Raw genomic sequence first — 17,977 nt, 5'->3', positions numbered from 1 at the left:
TCAACACATTTCTGCTGTGCTTTCCCTGTCCGGGGTTGTATCAACACCTTTAAAACCCTTAGAAGATTATTTTTTCCCTTCCAGCAAAATCTCGCACTTTGGATGACTGGTTTGTTTTTGCAGCCCTTTAAATCTGTAAAGATGCCAGAGCGTACAAGCTAAACGTGTGTACCGAGTCAGACCTTGAGCTATTTGATTCTTCTCAGATCCTAGCAGTATTTTCTCCTAGCTGCTTGGTTATTTTTCTCACATAACATCCAAGATTCTGGAAATATCTGCAAAAGCTCCAGAATCCTGGTTCATAAGTATCTCATGAGGTTGCCTAGAGGAGACGGGGACCGCATGCATCTCAAGTGTTATCACATGAAGAGTGGATGTGCTCCAGTTTTAACAGAGGAATGAATAGCAGGATCTTTGTTAGATGTTTTTGTCTGATTATTGCATAATGTTTTGTCCTGCTGAGCAGGACCTGGGTTACTGTTTTCCAGGGCTAAGGACATCGTCCAGCTGGTGCTGGGGAGAGGGTGAGGCTTTTGGCAATGATTTATGAGCTGTTCTATCTTTGACTCAGGACTCGCCAAACCGTCTTATACGGAGAGGTGAGAATTTGCTCTTCATAACACACACACACACACAAAGAGGGCAACTTTTTGCCACACCTGCCAATGGTGGCAGTTGAAAATGTATACATAAATTTTGCTTACAAACCACTGGTTTTTTTGGGGGGGAGGGGTTTGTAATTTTTTTTATATATTTTAGATTTTTTAGTTATTTTATTAACTCTTTTAAAATACCTTTTGTTATTTAATTTTCATTTATTTATGATTAATTTATTAATTTTGTATAATTGCATTATGAATTTTTATTTTGTGTATATTTTGCAATTTCTTTCTTTTATAGCACAGAACATTGTCACTAGCCACATTAATCATTCACAAAAGTTGAAAATGTATACATAAATTTTGCTTACAAACCACTGGTTTTTTTGGGGGGGAGGGGTTTGTAATTTTTTTTATATATTTTAGATTTTTTAGTTATTTTATTAACTCTTTTAAAATACCTTTTGTTATTTAATTTATTTATTTATGATTAATTTATTAATTTTGTATAATTGCATTATGAATTTTTATTTTGTGTATATTTTGCAATTTCTTTCTTTTATAGCACAGAACATTGTCACTAGCCACATTAATCATTCACAAAATCATGTTTATGACACATCATGATTTTGTTTCTTATATTTTAGTTTTGGTGGCTTATTATGCGAACACATTCATTTGAATAGTGCACGTCACTTCAGCAACAGTACAGTGTTTTAATCTTACAAATCAACTGAAACTATTCCTTATGTATTATGTTCTGGCCAAATCTTTACTTGCATTTGGTGCTGAGTGAGTGTTCATTATGGACCCTGCTTCCACACATACATCAGTGCCTGTTTATTCAGCCCTCACAGTAAGGCAACGCTGCCTTTATGTCTGAGACTTTGCAAGCAACCCAGTGGTTTTGGCCAACAGGCTCCTGACAGGCAGACATTCCTGCTTGGCTGTTAACACATCATCTGCCTGTCTGAAAAAACAACAGGGTGGTCTGGAACCATCGGTGACACCAGGAGCACCTGTCAACGAATTTACTACACCTTTTTGCCTTGGTGTAACATGGAGATATAGAGTAGATATTTGTCTTGTAGGATTTCCCCACTTGACCATCTTTTCCCCAGTTTCACATTGACGTTACGGCTTTCTAATTTAAAACCCAATGGTGTCATTGTTTGGCAGTGGAACACATTAACAAGAGATAGAGAGAGGAAGAGATTTGCAAATCCTCCAGTTAAGTTCAACAGCACCAACACCATTTTGACTGCTAAAGAGGCTAAAAAAGGCAAAACTGATTGGTTAATACTACTGATAATTGTGCCATTTGAAATGTTTATGGCCCATTAACTGTTACTAATTTGCAAAGAAGACATTTCAGCAGGGTAGAAATGTTTGTTGTTGTTGGAAATGTTTATTATTCATAAATGAGACTTCTGGAAAATGCCCCATAGTACTTCACTCAAAAGTGCTGTGGTCTCCGTTCAGTCCCATCAGCTGCCTATAACATAGACACTCAGCCTGTGGGGAAACGCTGCTCCTGACTGCCACTGTGTTCAGGAGTGAGTGGAAGAGATTTCGCTCCTTAATACAAGCAAATAATGAAGTGCTGTTTGTTTTAAAGAGACGATCACAGTGGATTGGACTAAACATGGAAAGAGTGGAAAAATGTAGGCTTCGTTTTCACCTTCCACTCAACAGCAGATAAATATTTATATTTGCCAAATTTATATTTTAGTTTTCAATAAACATTTAGTTCTAGTAAAATAAAAGTTATTCTGTGAGTTCATTTTTCCGCTGAGGCTGATAACTTTTCTGTCGCAGAAAAGTTTCCTGGATTATTTGCGCCTTGAATTTTGGCTTAAACAATAGACAGGAAGTGGAATTGTGTACAGGAAATCCTGGTGGTTGAGTGGAAGTGAAGATTCTTTAAATTCTGTTAATGTTCCTCTTAGGGATCTTATATATATATATATATATATATATATATATATATTCAAGCATGTTGCCTTCTAAAAGGATCTAAATGGTTATATAATAAGGTTATATTGTGAAATATGGTTAAATGTGGTTGTGGTTATGGTTAAATATGGTTATCTAAATGGTTATATTGTGAAATATTTTTTACAATTTAAAAGACTGTTTTCTATTTTAATGTATTTTAAAATGTAATTTATTCCTGTGATGGTAAAGCTGAATTTTCAGCATCATTACTCCAGTCTTCAGTGTCACATGATACTTCAGAAATCAATTTAATATGCTGATTTGCTGCTCCAGAAACATTGGAGATATAGAGTAGATATTTGTCTTGTAGGATTTCCCCACTTGACCATCTTTTCCCCAGTTTCACATTGACGTTACGGCTTTCTAATTTAAAACCCAATGGTGTCATTGTTTGGCAGTGGAACACATTAACAAGAGATAGAGAGAGGAAGAGATTTGCAAATCCTCCAGTTAAGTTCAACAGCACCAACACCATTTTGACTGCTAAAGAGGCTAAAAAAGGCAAAACTGATTGGTTAATACTACTGATAATTGTGCCATTTGAAATGTTTATGGCCCATTAACTGTTACTAATTTGCAAAGAAGACATTTCAGCAGGGTAGAAATGTTTGTTGTTGTTGGAAATGTTTATTATTCATAAATGAGACTTCTGGAAAATGCCCCATAGTACTTCACTCAAAAGTGCTGTGGTCTCCGTTCAGTCCCATCAGCTGCCTATAACATAGACACTCAGCCTGTGGGGAAACGCTGCTCCTGACTGCCACTGTGTTCAGGAGTGAGTGGAAGAGATTTCGCTCCTTAATACAAGCAAATAATGAAGTGCTGTTTGTTTTAAAGAGACGATCACAGTGGATTGGACTAAACATGGAAGAGTGGAAAAATGTAGGCTTCGTTTTCACCTTCCACTCAACATGTGATGGTAAAGCTGAATTTTCAGCATCATTACTCCAGTCTTCAGTGTCACATGATACTTCAGAAATCAATTTAATATGATGATTTGCTGCTCCAGAAACATTTCTTATTATCAGTGTTGATGACAGTTGTGCTGCTTAATGTGGAAACTGTGAGTTTTAGTTCATGATTCTTTGATAAATAGTTCAAATCAAAATAATAGTATTTTTTAAATAGAAATCTTTTGTAACAATTGTCTTTTATACGTGTCTTTTATCAAGACATCTCAACAACACTTTTTCAGGCCAGCTGTTTTCTGGATATTTCTTCTCTGTTCTAGTCCTTCTTGCTCCACTGAGTTTTACTCATGATATTATGAAAATAAGGTAGCCAAACAGTTCTGTAAGGTAATATGACCTTTTCTGTTCATGCAGGTGGATTCTGCCTCTGTGTGATTCATACGGGTTGTTTGAATATTATCATCATCGGTGTGCGATTAGATCTGCAGCGCATGGCTGGTTCAGAAGATCTTATTTTCTGAAGCCAACTTGTGTCCCCTCGACAGGGAATGCAGGGACCCATTTTTTTCCCCACAGTTAGCCTGCTGACATTTCCTAGTAACCATGGTAACATGCATCAATTGACCCATTTAGAATCAAAAGAACGAGAGGTTCTGAGGACACTGCAGCATGTGAGCATGAACAGGACGCGAAGCAAACATTGCATGAACGAAGTAGTAAACGGTTCTGGTGGGGAAATCATGGCTTATTCATGACTTTCCCTTATTAAGTAAAATGTTCATTTTTCACTGAACAAAATGGTCACTGAAACTTAAAAACTGTTTTTATAATGTATTTCCAGTAAAATATATTGAATTTTATCAGCCCATAAGAAACGTCATGTACCCAGATCCAAAAAAATCAGGGCAAAGACTTGCTGTCTTCCTGGCCTGTTTACATGTGCCCTTGTAAAAGTTCTGGGGGGATGAACCAGGTCATCCATTTTGAACAGTAAGCACATGTCCAGGAACTCAACTAGACAGATTTGCTGCATTTGCCCAGTGTCAATCGAACATGGTGGCAGACATTCTGGCTCACTGAAAGTGGCTCAAAGGCTCGCCAAGCTTTCGAGTCTTTAATGTAAACAAACCAGAGTACTTAACGTGTCAGATCAGGACAAACACTTCTAAACATAGTCATTTCATCTGTTGAATGTAGGCCACTGGGTCTAGATGTGTCTAACATAAACTCTCAGCAAACGTGTTGTTAAAAGAGACTTGACAAAATTTTAGTTCCATACAATGATGTAGTGTCGGGTAGCTTGTGGCACAAAGTCTGGTCCACAGTGGTGCTTACTCTGGTCTGGTCAATCAATCACTAAGACAGAAAAAGGTCATCTGACTGATGTAAAAGAGATGATGCACGGTATGTGCAGTTGAGGGACAGGTTGATTTAAAATACCACAACAGTAGATTTAAACTCGTATAAAAATTAGAAATCAGCATGCACAATTACATGTCAGCCAATTTACATTAAATTCTGAATGAAAAAGTATTTAATATCGAACGGTGTTGGATTGTACTGTACATCCCTATCCAAATCTATACCAGTGTTATTTTAGTATCACTGATGTACAAATATAGTTTTTGGTAATATTTTGAAGTAGATTTTATTTTTGTTTTCCGATTTCACTTTAATTTTAGTTAAAGGGATAGTTCACCCAAAAATGAAAATTCTGTCATTAATTACTCACCCTCATGTGGTTCCAAACCCGTAAGACCTTCGTTCGTCTTCAGAACACAAATTAGGATATTTTTGATAAATTCCGAGAACATTCTGACCCTCTCATAGACAGCAAGGATATTACTACTGTCAACGTACAGAAACATAGCAAGGACATCTGTAAAATAGTCCATGTGACATCAGGGGTTCAACCGTAATTTTACGAAGCTACGAGAATACTTTTTGTGCGCAAAGAAAACAATAATAATATAATTTATTCAGCAATTCTTCTCTCCGAGTTACCATCTTCCGCCATTTTGGAGAGTACCCCAGAAAGTAATCAACGTAATCAGCGTTGTTTTTGTTCAGCATGCACGCCCTGTCTACTGAACTGTCTACTGTCTACTTATTAAAGGAGGGTATAATGCATTATAATTATTCATAATGTGCCTTGTAATACATTATATCTTGTCGGAAATAATTATAAATTAATGCAATTAAAATGCATAGTGTAATGAATTGATAAGTGTTATAATTTATTAACTGTGGTTCCCCTTCAGGAACGAGACGCTGCGTCGAACGCTTTGGGAACGCCCCCGGCGAGACACCGTACTGAAGCATGTGTTAAATCAGTCCAATAGCGAAGCGAGACGTCACGAGCGGGGTGACGTAAGCAGCCAGGAAGCATAAAGGCGTATCCGGCAAGCGCGCATGTTAGCTTTTGCTCTTCAGCGAGCGCGTCTGGGGTGTGTGTGTGAATGTATGCAAAGCACTCATTCAGTTAAAAAGTTAAGCGAAAGAAAAAAGAAATGCCAAAGAGGTCATGACCCGTACTCCCCCGCAGAAAGATCAGGGGACGGGGCGGCGCTCCCGGCCGGGGTCTTCTAGACAGAAAACGGATCTACGGAACGTTATTATGTCTAAGAGGACCTCGGCCAAACGGTCCTGACAATTCCACCGTCAGGACCGCGAGGGCAGCCCACCTCGGGGAGGAGAGGTACACACCTCAGCACACGGTGCCTGATCCTCCTCAGTGCCCTCAGGGAGACTTACTGATGCCCCTGCCACCCTCGGTGCTTCAGGTCCCAGTAGGCTCCGGCGAGCAAAATTCCCAGCTGCCGCCCGGCGACGGTACGGCACGGGAAAGCTCGCCCCCTCAGATGAGGGCGCTAGAGAGCATAGATCGGTTTTTCCCTGCCGGTCAACCGCTTCAGGGTACCGAAGTGGCTCTTCTAGTAACACCAGACGCCAGTCTCGAGAGACTGGTTCCCTTAGTAGATGTTCTGGCAGCGTGGAAACTTCTGCCGAATGTCTCACAATGGGTCCTGCAGACTGTAGAGAGAGGTTACAGAATTCAGTTCGGTTCTCGTCCACCTCGCTTCAACGGGGTTATTCCTACATTAGTGGGCCCCGAGCAGGCTCTGGTATTGGAACAGGAAGTAGAAACTCTTTTGAGGAAGGAGGCCATAGAACGTGTTCCTCCTCTCGAGAGAGAATCAGGGTTCTACAGCCGTTACTTCATCGTTCCGAAGAAGGATGGGGGGTTGCGTCCGATCATAGATCTGCGTCTACTGAACCGCGCTATCAAACGATTTCGGTTCAAGATGCTTACGATCAAACAGATTGTGTCTCAAATCAAGTCCGAGGACTGGTTTGTCACGATAGATCTCAAGGACGCATACTTCCATGTATCCATTCTTCCTCAACACAGGAAGTTCCTGAGGTTTGCTTTCGGGGGCGAAGCATACCAATATCGGGTTCTTCCATTCGGTCTATCACTATCACCCCGCACTTTCACGAAGTGTGTGGATGCGGCGCTGGCTCCGCTGCGACTCCAGGGCATCCGCTGCGGCAACCACATGTGACGACCCCGGGCTGGACTCCACTTCGTCCGCGGTGAAAGCCGATCCGGCGATTCACAGCGTGAAGTTGATATTTCCTCAGCGACCAGCACGGATCAGCTCCAGGTATGACGAAGCGGATATCGTCCTCTTTTGGAAGGCCAAACAAAGTAGTTTCGCTTCGAAACAACGAAACACACGGCAACAACAATACTACAGCGAGAATCAAAGTTACGCCTTCTTTCTTTGCGTGAACATTTGGGTGGCGTTATGCAAATCTTCCCACATCGTGACGTAGATATGTGGGGGCGTTAGGAGCTTGTAACACTCCAAAGAGAAAGGAAAAATTTAAATAGCATCATATGACCCCTTTAAAACTACTTTTATAATGCATTATACATAAAGGCTTTTAAGTAAAGTGTTACTACTATTTTAAATTATGTCTATAGTTTTGTTTCGTTTAATTTTAAGTAACTTAAACTAGATAAAAATGAGAAATGTTGACTTGGCAACTAGCTGAAACTAAATAAAAGGCTTTTTATTTCGGTTAATATTTATTTTATTTCAAGTAAAGAATTTTTTAATGGTTTTAGTTTTAGTTAACCATAATAACCATTACCTATAGAGTACATGTCAATTATGTCAGTATATTCAGAACTAATTGTATTAAAATGATTTTCTTTTATAAAGAAATATTTCTTGTTTCTACAGAGGTGCTGATTAAAGTCCAGGTATTTGACAACAGCGACCTGTCACCTTTAAAGGAATCCACAGTTCAGGTGTGTGGAAACCAGACGGTCTTAGCATCCAGCCTTGCAGGAGGAGATGGGATTGTCACACTTACGTTCCTGTACCGGCCAGGAACATGGGTCATCGTCACGGCATCAAAGCACGGATTTGTCACAAACTCGGCACCCTGGCATGCCAGCCGCATCCCGCGTGAGTACTTCCTATACTACTATAGCACTGAACATTTTTGACATGGTGTCAGGGAAAGCCTGCAGATTATTGTTAGAAGCAGAGTGTTCGGTTTCATTCTGAAATTCACACGCATTGACTGGATTTCCTGTCAAAACTGCTAGAGCAAGATCAGTTGGTGTTTATGGGCTTCTCTGGAATCATGTTAATCCCTTATTAAAAATGAGGAGTATAGTTTAAACATTTGCCTGCAGATTAAATGGTCCCTGGTTTCAATCTAGATGACCAATTTTTACCATTTAATTCGGTTGCTTTTGAGTAACCTTGGAAAAGAAACAAAAGAAAATGTATCCAATAACCCCTGATTTATATTCCGTATTTAGCACATGCTTTTATCCAAAGCATCTTAAAGGTGCATTTAAGGTGAACGTATTATTGGTTTATTAGCCATTACATTGTCGTTTCAAGTGCAACTGTAAGCATGATGACATTTTTGCTCATGGCCTTTTTTGCTCATGGTGATTTGCGATCTGTTGGCTACATCCTATTATTTAGATGAACCATCTAGATCTGTAATCCAGATGGAGCTTCGCACACAAATGGACAGGAATGTTAAACAACACTCACTGGGGTGTGGGTCGTGCCGACCCGCGTTGTGATACCTAGCAGCTGTTCGGAGTCGGGCCCCAGACGGTCATGTCCTCTTTTTGCTCATGGCCTTTTTTGCTCATGGTGATTTGCGATCTGTTGGCTACATCCTATTATTTAGATGAACCATCTAGATCTGTAATCCAGATGGAGCTTCGCACACAAATGGACAGGAATGTTAAACAACACTCACTGGGGTGTGGGTCGTGCCGACCCGCGTTGTGATACCTAGCAGCTGTTCGGAGTCGGACCCCAGACGGTCATGTCCTCTTTTGACTCTCTCGCTCTACAATTGGTTTAATTTTATTTGGACCACAGCGTGTTCTCCGCCGCCCCTCTCTCCACCCAAACCCCACCCAGTTATGTGGTCAGACCTCTGGGGAGGGGAGGCAGTGAAATCATGTATTTCAGCATAAAGCTGTCTGTACGAGCAGCTGGAAGCCACTTAGCCAGTGGGCTTACAGATATGAAGGCAGCCAGCAAATGTGGCTCCACGTCGTGCCAGGCCAGCCGGGCTGGTGGATGAAGGCTGCATTTAAGGTGAACGTATTATTGGTTTATTAGCCATTACATTGTCGTTTCAAGTGCAACTGTAAGCATGATGACATTTTTGCTCATGGCCTCAGTGAACTTTCCAAATCTGAGGAGTGATTTGCGATCTGTTGGCTACATCCTATTATTTAGATGAACCATCTAGATCTGTAATCCAGATGGAGCTTCGCACACAAATGGACAGGAATGTTAAACAACACTCACTGGGGTGTGGGTCGTGCCGACCCGCGTTGTGATACCTAGCAGCTGTTCGGAGTCGGGCCCCAGACGGTCATGTCCTCTTTTGACTCTCTCGCTCTACGATTGGTTTCATTTATTTGCACAACAGTCATCCTATTATTTAGATGAACCATCTAGATCTGTAATCCAGATGGAGCTTCGCACACAAATGGACAGGAATGTTAAACAACACTCACTGGGGTGTGGGTCGTGCCGACCCGCGTTGTGATACCTAGCAGCTGTTCGGAGTCGGGCCCCAGACGGTCATGTCCTCTTTTGACTCTCTCGCTCTATGATTGGTTTCATTTATTTGCACAACAGTGTTCTCCGCCGCCCCTCTCTCCACCCAAACCCCACCCAGTTATGCGGTCAGACCTCTGGGGAGGGGAGGCAGTGAAATCATGTATTTCAGCATAAAGCTGTCTGTACGAGCAGCTGGAAGCCACTTAGCCAGTGGGGTTACAGATATGGAGGCAGCCAGCAAATGTGGCTCCATGTCGTGCCAGACCAGCCGGGCTGGTGGATGAAGGCATCTTTAGTATGACATTAGCCTCTTGGGGGGGGGCATTACACACATTCCTATTGAGTCACACCAAATTAGGAAATGCTGTCAGAAATGTGGACGACCAAGATTGTGTAGATGAAATGAAGTTGAGGTAGAAAGGAGGTTTTTGAATGAATTAAATTGTGGGGACAGATCAGACGAAGTTTATGTTATACAGGTCAATTTACAGCAATCAATTTAAAGGGGTCATGACATGAGATACATAGAAAAAGTCTGAGATCTTTGAGTTCAGCTCATGAAAAATGCAGGGCAAAAACAAAAGTGTTGCGTTTATAATTTTGTTCAGTGTAAGAGTTCTTTGTACCATTAAAACATCCTGCAAATTTCATTGCTTAAAATGTCCACCTCATTATAAACAAAGAATTTATTTAATCAGGCTCCAAAAACAGCTTGTTTTGGGCCTGAGGTGCAAGGTGACGTCACCTGGGCACAAACATTTGCATAAACACCGCTTCCAGAGCAAGACACCGACGAATAGTCTTCTTCACCCCATACACTGGCATTCAGTCGCTTAATGGCTTGACACTTGATTACGCTGAATGCGAGTGTTGCGTCGGGGTAAAATAGAATTACAATCTAATTACTAGTAATTACAATAAATAGAAATTACAATCACTGCCACTATCTTGTCGACACTGGATACAGTGTACAGATGCACGTTTGCTTTCTGACAGTCCATGCACTCTAATCTGTCGTCAATAGGACAAATGGAGTGAAAGAACTTTTGCTTTGACGCGTTTGGTTTAAACAGCTCGTTCGCAACTTTGTACAGATATCAGAAGGATACCAGCATAAGGAACAAGTGGATAGATTATTTTTAATGGCATCCCGGATCGTATCAGAGGATTGTTCAGAGGGTTGCACAGGTCGTTTTAGAGAGAGGGTCAGAATGAGGGTTGAAAATTATAATTTTTCCACATATTTATTTGGGGGTTTTTTTGTGCAAAAAACTTTATTAACATTATAAGTAAACCTCAAGGAACATAAAAAAAATTTTAAATAAAAATCCATCTCATGACCCTAGACTATGCCCAAGGTTTGAGGGATATTAAATATTTATTTTATATATATATACATACTTTTTTTTTGCAAGACCAACAAACCAACATTTGGTATTATTTTAATGTGCTTTTATTTGGCCATATAGTTTCTTAAAGACAAAGTTCCCTTGCCAGTAAACTTGTATTATGGCTGCTCCTTGTGTCACGACTCAAATTAAATACAGTTGGTAAGTAAAGTTTGGAATTGATGAAGATTTTCTCCACAAGCTCTCTGTTCAAAGTATTTTTTTTTAAATTCATGATTCATTTAGATATTTTTGTTCAACTACTCTGGTTCTGCCATGTTTGTTTTTGCATGCAGGCCATTTAACCTGTAAAATAATTAAAACATTTAAAACAATAAATTAATACATTTTGATATTTTTACAAATTAAATATTTTATACAAAATAACAAGTTAACATTTATATCAAATATATAAAATATTGAAAATTAGAGAAAATTCACAAGCTCTCGGTTATTCCATTTTAAATGGCTGCAATAGTACTACTAGTTGACAAAATCCTTTTAATTGGCAGACTCATGTTTTCATCTGGATGGATCTTGTTTTAAAACAGGGCAGACGGATTACATGACTAGCAGGGGTGTGACAGCTGTGCGAAAGTGATGGGATGCCAGTCATTTGACCGATGACAGTGCATTGGACTGTACTCCGACCCCAGATTGCATACTGAACATCTCTATAATAATGTTACCAATTTTTGTATATGTGACTCAGCTTTCTGAAGGTTATCATTTTCATGTCTCATCTATTTTGTACCAAAGCCATCTGCCCCCATTCCTCCTGCCTTTAGTCTCTCAGCTATGCTGAAAAAGGGTTTCTAAAAAAAAACCTGACGGTGTTGTGGAGTTTTAACTGTCCCCGCAGCACTTTGATAATCTGAGTGAGTCACGCAAACTCGGGGAGAGAGAGAGAGTCATTCTCATGGAGTGATGAAGCAGTTGCTTGCGGCTCAGATTAAATCAACTGAAGTCGGGAACACTTGTTCTTTCCTCCGTTGGCCTATATCTCTTATCCCATTATGGTTTAACTGAATATCTCTATTTTACTTATTTTAAAGAGCTCATGATATCAAAATTGGATTTTGTGGCATTCAGTCCAAGTTAATATTAGCCTGAAGCCTTCTAAAGAGACCCAAAATCATTTGTATTAATTTGTATTATTTGTATTTATTTTTTTCTGTAACAGAAAGTAAGGTATTTAGAATTTTCTTTTTTTCCCAGAAAAAAGATCATATAGGTTTGGAACGACATGAGGGGTGAATAAGTGTTCATTTTTGGGTGAAATAAACTGTTTAAGAGGCGTTCACACTGACACCAATTTGCAGCACCTTTTTAAAATTATGACCAATAAAACTTCATATTAAAGTCTAATGTTAAAATTCTGTATTCATTTGTCTAAATAAATTATAAATAAAACTGAAAACTAAAATCAATTTAAATTTTAAGTGAATTTAGATGTGTAGTATGTAAAATAGATAATCATTTTGAGATCTGCAAGATTACATTTAACAGTGTTATTAAATTATTAGTGTTTTTAAAGATTAATCAAACATTAGATGACCCTCTAATTTTGGCTGATAACATATACAGTAGTACCAATATATTGTGCATCCGTAGACATTCTGGCTGATTTCTGTATTATCAAAGCAGGGGGTGCATAGATGTGTATTGTGTTGTCACAATGCTGCAGAAGATAACCAAGGTTACAAATGATGTAAAATGAAACCACACAATGCCAATGCAGTACCCCTCCCTCTCTTCATACATACTTTTCTTTCAGCTTCTAGCTAATGCAATGTGGACAGTATTGTTGTCACTGCCTCTATTTTGTGCGCATACCTACCAAGCAGAATATTAAAGAGACCAGAGCCCCTTCTGTTCAGGGCATCTGTGCTGTGTGTGCATGCATTTATGCATTACTGCACAGGTGTAAATGTGCATGAATTGCCTGTGTCACGTTTCCCACAGTCTGCTCCTTCAAGTGACAAGCTTTTTGATGTCAGAGCTGGGGAAATCTGAGTGTAATATACTGATTACTAGTGGCTTGTTTAATATAAGCAGACAATCATTATAGAATCTTATCAATTTTTTTTTTGTTAAAAGCTTCCATTAGATTGAAGAGCTTGATTGAAATCATGAAATAAACACTGAAAAACATGAGGTGTGGGTAGGCAGGGGGGACGTTTCAATGTGCCATAGCAGATGGGAAATGGACAGAGGATTTCTGCTCTCAGCATGCAATGGTCTTCTGGAGCACTGCCAGCATATATCCTCCTGCCCATAGAGGAGCACTGAAGGGTGAGGTACATTTGGATTAGCTGACAAAGATCGATGTTGTTGGTGCTGTAGTTTTAGTGCAAGAAAATGTACAACTAAAAAAGACTTTTAAGTTGTAAAGAAGAATGTCGGAGGATTTCGATATAAGCCAAGAGGAGACTGGTTTTCTGCTTTTTTCTTTCATAATATCCCACCTAAAACATAACTTACCCCTTTAACTGACATCTCTACTGTACTGAACTCATACGTCATCCGCCTGGAGCTGCTTCCATGTACAACTGTTGGCGCAAGCTACATTAACCCATTTAAGCCCACCGGCAACTATAGTTGCCGCAGTTTAAGGTTGTCATTTTCCTTTTGTAAGTATTTTTCTAGATGCTATCCATGTTTTATATCTCAATGACATGCAAGCAAACAACCAAATAAAGAATTTCAAGAAGAAAAAAAAAGGTATTCACTTCCTTCCTGTCACATGAGGCTGTCAAGTTCCTACCCTACTTCCAGGAAGCATGGCGAAGGCAAACCCTCCCAAAGAAATATAATTTTCATGTTACTAATAAGTATTTTTTGTTGACATATACATATCTACATAATCATGATGGTCTCTAGAATCATCCAAACAAAACAAATCTTACAAGAGATCTATAGTTTTTTGTATACTTAATCAAAAGTCCAAGCGGCAACTATAGTTGCCGGTGGGCAAATTACTTGCAAGTACATATCATGGGGAAATGAGGTATACTGTGTTAATAGGTTAATAAGGTTATTGGTCTTTTCTGCTTTTTTCTTTCATAATATCCCACCTAAAACATAACTTAACCCTTTAACTGTCATCTCTACTGTACAGTAGACCTTAATTTGATAGGAATAAATCTGTCAAAAGGAGGAGATGAGAAAGCAATCTTTCCACAGCTCTACTGCCCCACTTCTCTGTCTGCTTTTGCCAGTGGTGGGTGGGAAGTTCCAGTTTTCAAGAGACAGCAGCAGTTTACAAACTTATTTATAAAACTACTTGTACCTTCACTGCAGTACTCCTTGTAGGCTACTTATACTAAAACCGCTTACGTAAGGGAAAGTTCACCCAAATGGAAATTGTGTCATCATTGTGTCATCTTCAAATTGCAAACCTATGAGATTCTTTCTTCTGTTGAGCACGATATTTTGCAGAATGTTAGTAACCAAACAGTTAAATGCGTAATTTTCTTTCAGGTATACCTTTTTTATTATATAGATGTAATATTTTGTTCATTCTATTTATTTTTATTTATTTATTTTCATTTAACTTTTTGATACACAATACTCTGTTGGGGAAACTTAATGGCTGCACTTTGTTCTGCACTATGTTCCACCACTTTAAGACAATTAAATTCGATTCGATTAACGATTCGATTCTGCATTCTTTAAGTGCATTCACAGGATTATTTAAATGCTTCCCCTAAATTCTTTAAATGCTTAGTCATGGTGCAAATTACACAGCAGCGGTTAGGGGGAAAAAAACTAAAAAACACTTTTGTCTATTGTTAGATGCTAGTTTAATGATGCTATGGCATGACATGGCATATGCAGAAATGTATGCAAGTCAAAATTTTAAAAAAGAGCTTTAAAAGTATTATATAGGCTAACAATCATTTCAGAAGTGACAGAAATGTCAAATACAATAAATGTATGTATGTATGTTTGTATTATTATTACTTTTTTTTTTACAAGGAATTATTTTCTTATCTCTTACTTTGAATTTCCTATAAGAAATCAAATACACTGCTGGACAATAATCAATCGTTTGTAATCTATAATTTTTTCCTAATGGCAATTTTATGATTGTTTTATATACTACAAACAATTATTTCAATTTTCTGCACAGAATAAGGTAAAAAAATTCATAAATTGTATTTATTTATTGTGTTTATTGTCTTAACGTTTCAGTTCATTCTGTTTTTTATACAGTTTATCTGCAGATATAGCCTGGCACGTCTATGAGCACGAGATCACTTCTCTTTCAGTGCGAAAACTTCTCATAAACTCATAAAATAAAATGCTATAGTATTTAACTTTTCCTCTCCATCGGCGAATGATGATCCTGAAAGAAAACGCGGACGATGTCTGTTTGCTATAGCAACAAACGCTGCTTTCACGCAACGACTGCTCAGGTAATGTCGTCGTCGGTATGACCGAGAGCCATCGAAAAACTACAGAAAAGTAAAACTACTTCACTTTAGCATTACTGGCCACGAGTACTAAGGAGAGATCACACATCAGCTGCTCAAAAAATGTGTCAGTGAGACGAACTGAGCGCGAGCGCAATCCTGTGACTGCAGGCGGTAAATAGTGCAGCGTGTGACGGAGAGATGCGAGGAGCGGCCACTGAACAAAAAGAAGAGAGATGCGAGGCACGAACACTGTTCAAGGTCTCCATTAATTCCATTAATGTATATATTTTGAAAGCATTGAATCGCTGTAGAAATCGCGATTCATTCGATTCTTAGCGTTTTAAATCGATTACTGTCCGAAATCGCAGATTCACGATTCAAAAATCCTTGTTTCAAGATCGATGCATTGCATCGTCAGGGTTTGTAATCGATGCATCGAGAAAACGAGTGAATCGTTACACCCCTAATTGATGGCGAGTAATTTGTGGGCTAATTTTCATTTTTGGGTGAACTAACCCTTTAATGCTGGCATCTCTTACTAAACATGATATGTCAAAGGCTCTGATTTTTACATTTAGATGTCTGTCCTCTGGACAAAATATTGATGGGTCCAAAACAAAGACCCACTGAAGGTTAAAGGAGCTGATGGTCTGGTGATGTTTAACAGGAAGTCATACAGCTGCAGGACTATCTCAGATTTTGTCAGGTTTTACTTGCTGATATCAAAGACTCGTTTGATGCGAGATCACGTGTTCCTGCTGTCTTGCAAACCTGAGGATGAGTCATGTCTCACACCTGTGAGTTAGCAGCTACATCTGGTGAGCTACTGTATATTCCCACAGAAAAAAACAAAAGCCTTGTGTTCTCCAGGGTCAAAGATCCCTGAAAATGAAAGAGGCTGGACAGTTTACTGATTTAAATGGACAAGGAAGAACAATAGCATACAAATGATGCTAAGTAAGGTGCAGTAAGACAATGGTTCCTAACCCTGGTCCTGGAGTACCCCCAACCCTACACAACATTTGGACGTCTCTATTATCTGACTCACTCATTCAAGGTCTTTGAGGCCCTGTTTACACCTGGTATTAAGATGCGGTTTGGTCGATCGGATCACAAGTTGACATGGGAGACACATTCCTGTTTACACCTGGTGTTTTAATCCATCTCCTTTGTCTACTTTCGACCACTTCTGTCCAGATTTTGTGTGTACATATGGGATTTTTCTGATCTTTTGATACAATAAGCTTGCTCAATTTACATAAGAACGCAAAAGGAGACAACAGAACATGATACAAAGAGCAGCAGCTTTTGTTTCTGCTATGATAGCCGCAAAACGCTTTGGGTTTGTTTTAGAATCAGGACTGCCCTGTTGAAAAAAGACAGCATATGCTGGTTAGGTATGTTTTAAAGTATGGAATCTGCTTTGAGCTGGTTTAAGCTGGTCCTGAGCTGGTTATGAGCTGGTCCTGAGCAGGAGCTAGTTGCTTAGGACAAGCTTAAATCAGCTCAAACCAGCTACCATGCTTCAAAACATACCTTTTTCAGCAGGGTAGTAAGATAATTTTGACATTTTTCACCTTCATATCAAACTCACGATTTCAGACAGCAAAGTTTAAATCCTGTCAGGCAGAGAGGAGGCGGTCTTTTGTGGCTGTTTGAACACATGAGGGTCCACACTACAAGAGCAATCTGATTGAATGTGTTTTCGACTACCTCTGAAAGTGGTCGAAAGTGGACAAGCTCAAAATGTTTTACACCCCGTTAACCCTTGTACTTATGCATCATTCACTTGTGATCGGATCGACCAAAACACAACTTAAAACCAGGTGTAAACAGGGCCTGTGTCTCTACTAATGAGCTGATGAGTGGATTCAGATGCATTTTTGAACAGGCAAAAATACAAAATGTGCAGAGTTAGGGTACTCCAGGACCAGGGTTGGGAACCACTGCTCTAAGATGCTAAGTAAGAAGATAAATGGAAAGTTCAAAAGAACAACATTTATTTGAAATAGAAATGTTTTGTTATATTATAAATGTCTTTACTGTGACTTTTGACCAATTTAATGCATCCTTGTGGACAAAAAGTATTTATTTCTTTTAAAAATATATAAAAAAATCCTACTAACCCCAAATATTTAAATATTAGTATACTAATCCCTAGTGTTAGTATACTAATGTTTTTGTTTCTTTCTGACTTGTGTTTCAGTGTACGCCTCCGTAAGTCTGTACTTGCTTCCCCAGAGACCAGCCACTCTCCTGCTGTATGACGATGTGGTGCAATTGCTGTTGGGTTCTCCAGGTGAGTTCTTTTCTGTTTTTAGGACAGACCATCCATTAAAGTTCTGTCAGCATTTGTGAACCTGGAGCACAAAACCAGTCTTAAGTGGCTGGGGTATATTTGTAGCAATAGCCAACAATACATTGTATGGGTCAAAATTATTGATTTTTCTTTTATGCCAAAAATCATAGGATATTAAGTAAAGATCATGTTCCATGAAGATATTTTGTAAATTTCCTACCATAAATATATCAAAACTT

At 39.1% G+C, this 17,977-nt stretch overlaps 1 protein-coding gene across 2 annotated transcripts in view; it reads left to right on the top strand.

Annotated features, from left to right (window-relative positions):
• Positions 1-17,977, top strand: part of LOC107725046 (protein FAM171A2-like) — a 38,817-nt gene that overhangs the window by 6,063 nt on the left and 14,777 nt on the right. Inside the window, exons 2-3 of one of the 2 annotated variants that reach the window (XM_016534188.1) lie at positions 7,762-7,989; positions 17,646-17,738. In XM_016534188.1, coding sequence (XP_016389674.1) covers positions 7,762-7,989; positions 17,646-17,738 — 321 coding nt within the window. The remainder of the gene's footprint in view (positions 1-7,761; positions 7,990-17,645; positions 17,739-17,977) is intronic. The other variant, XM_016534189.1, reaches the window with a different exon arrangement.

This window comes from Sinocyclocheilus rhinocerous, unplaced genomic scaffold, assembly GCF_001515625.1.
Source record: "Sinocyclocheilus rhinocerous isolate Xijiao unplaced genomic scaffold, SAMN03320098_v1.1 scaffold1147, whole genome shotgun sequence".
In the NCBI taxonomy this organism is placed as follows: domain Eukaryota; kingdom Metazoa; phylum Chordata; class Actinopteri; order Cypriniformes; family Cyprinidae; genus Sinocyclocheilus; species Sinocyclocheilus rhinocerous.
This window is presented reverse-complemented; position numbering and strand designations above follow the sequence as displayed.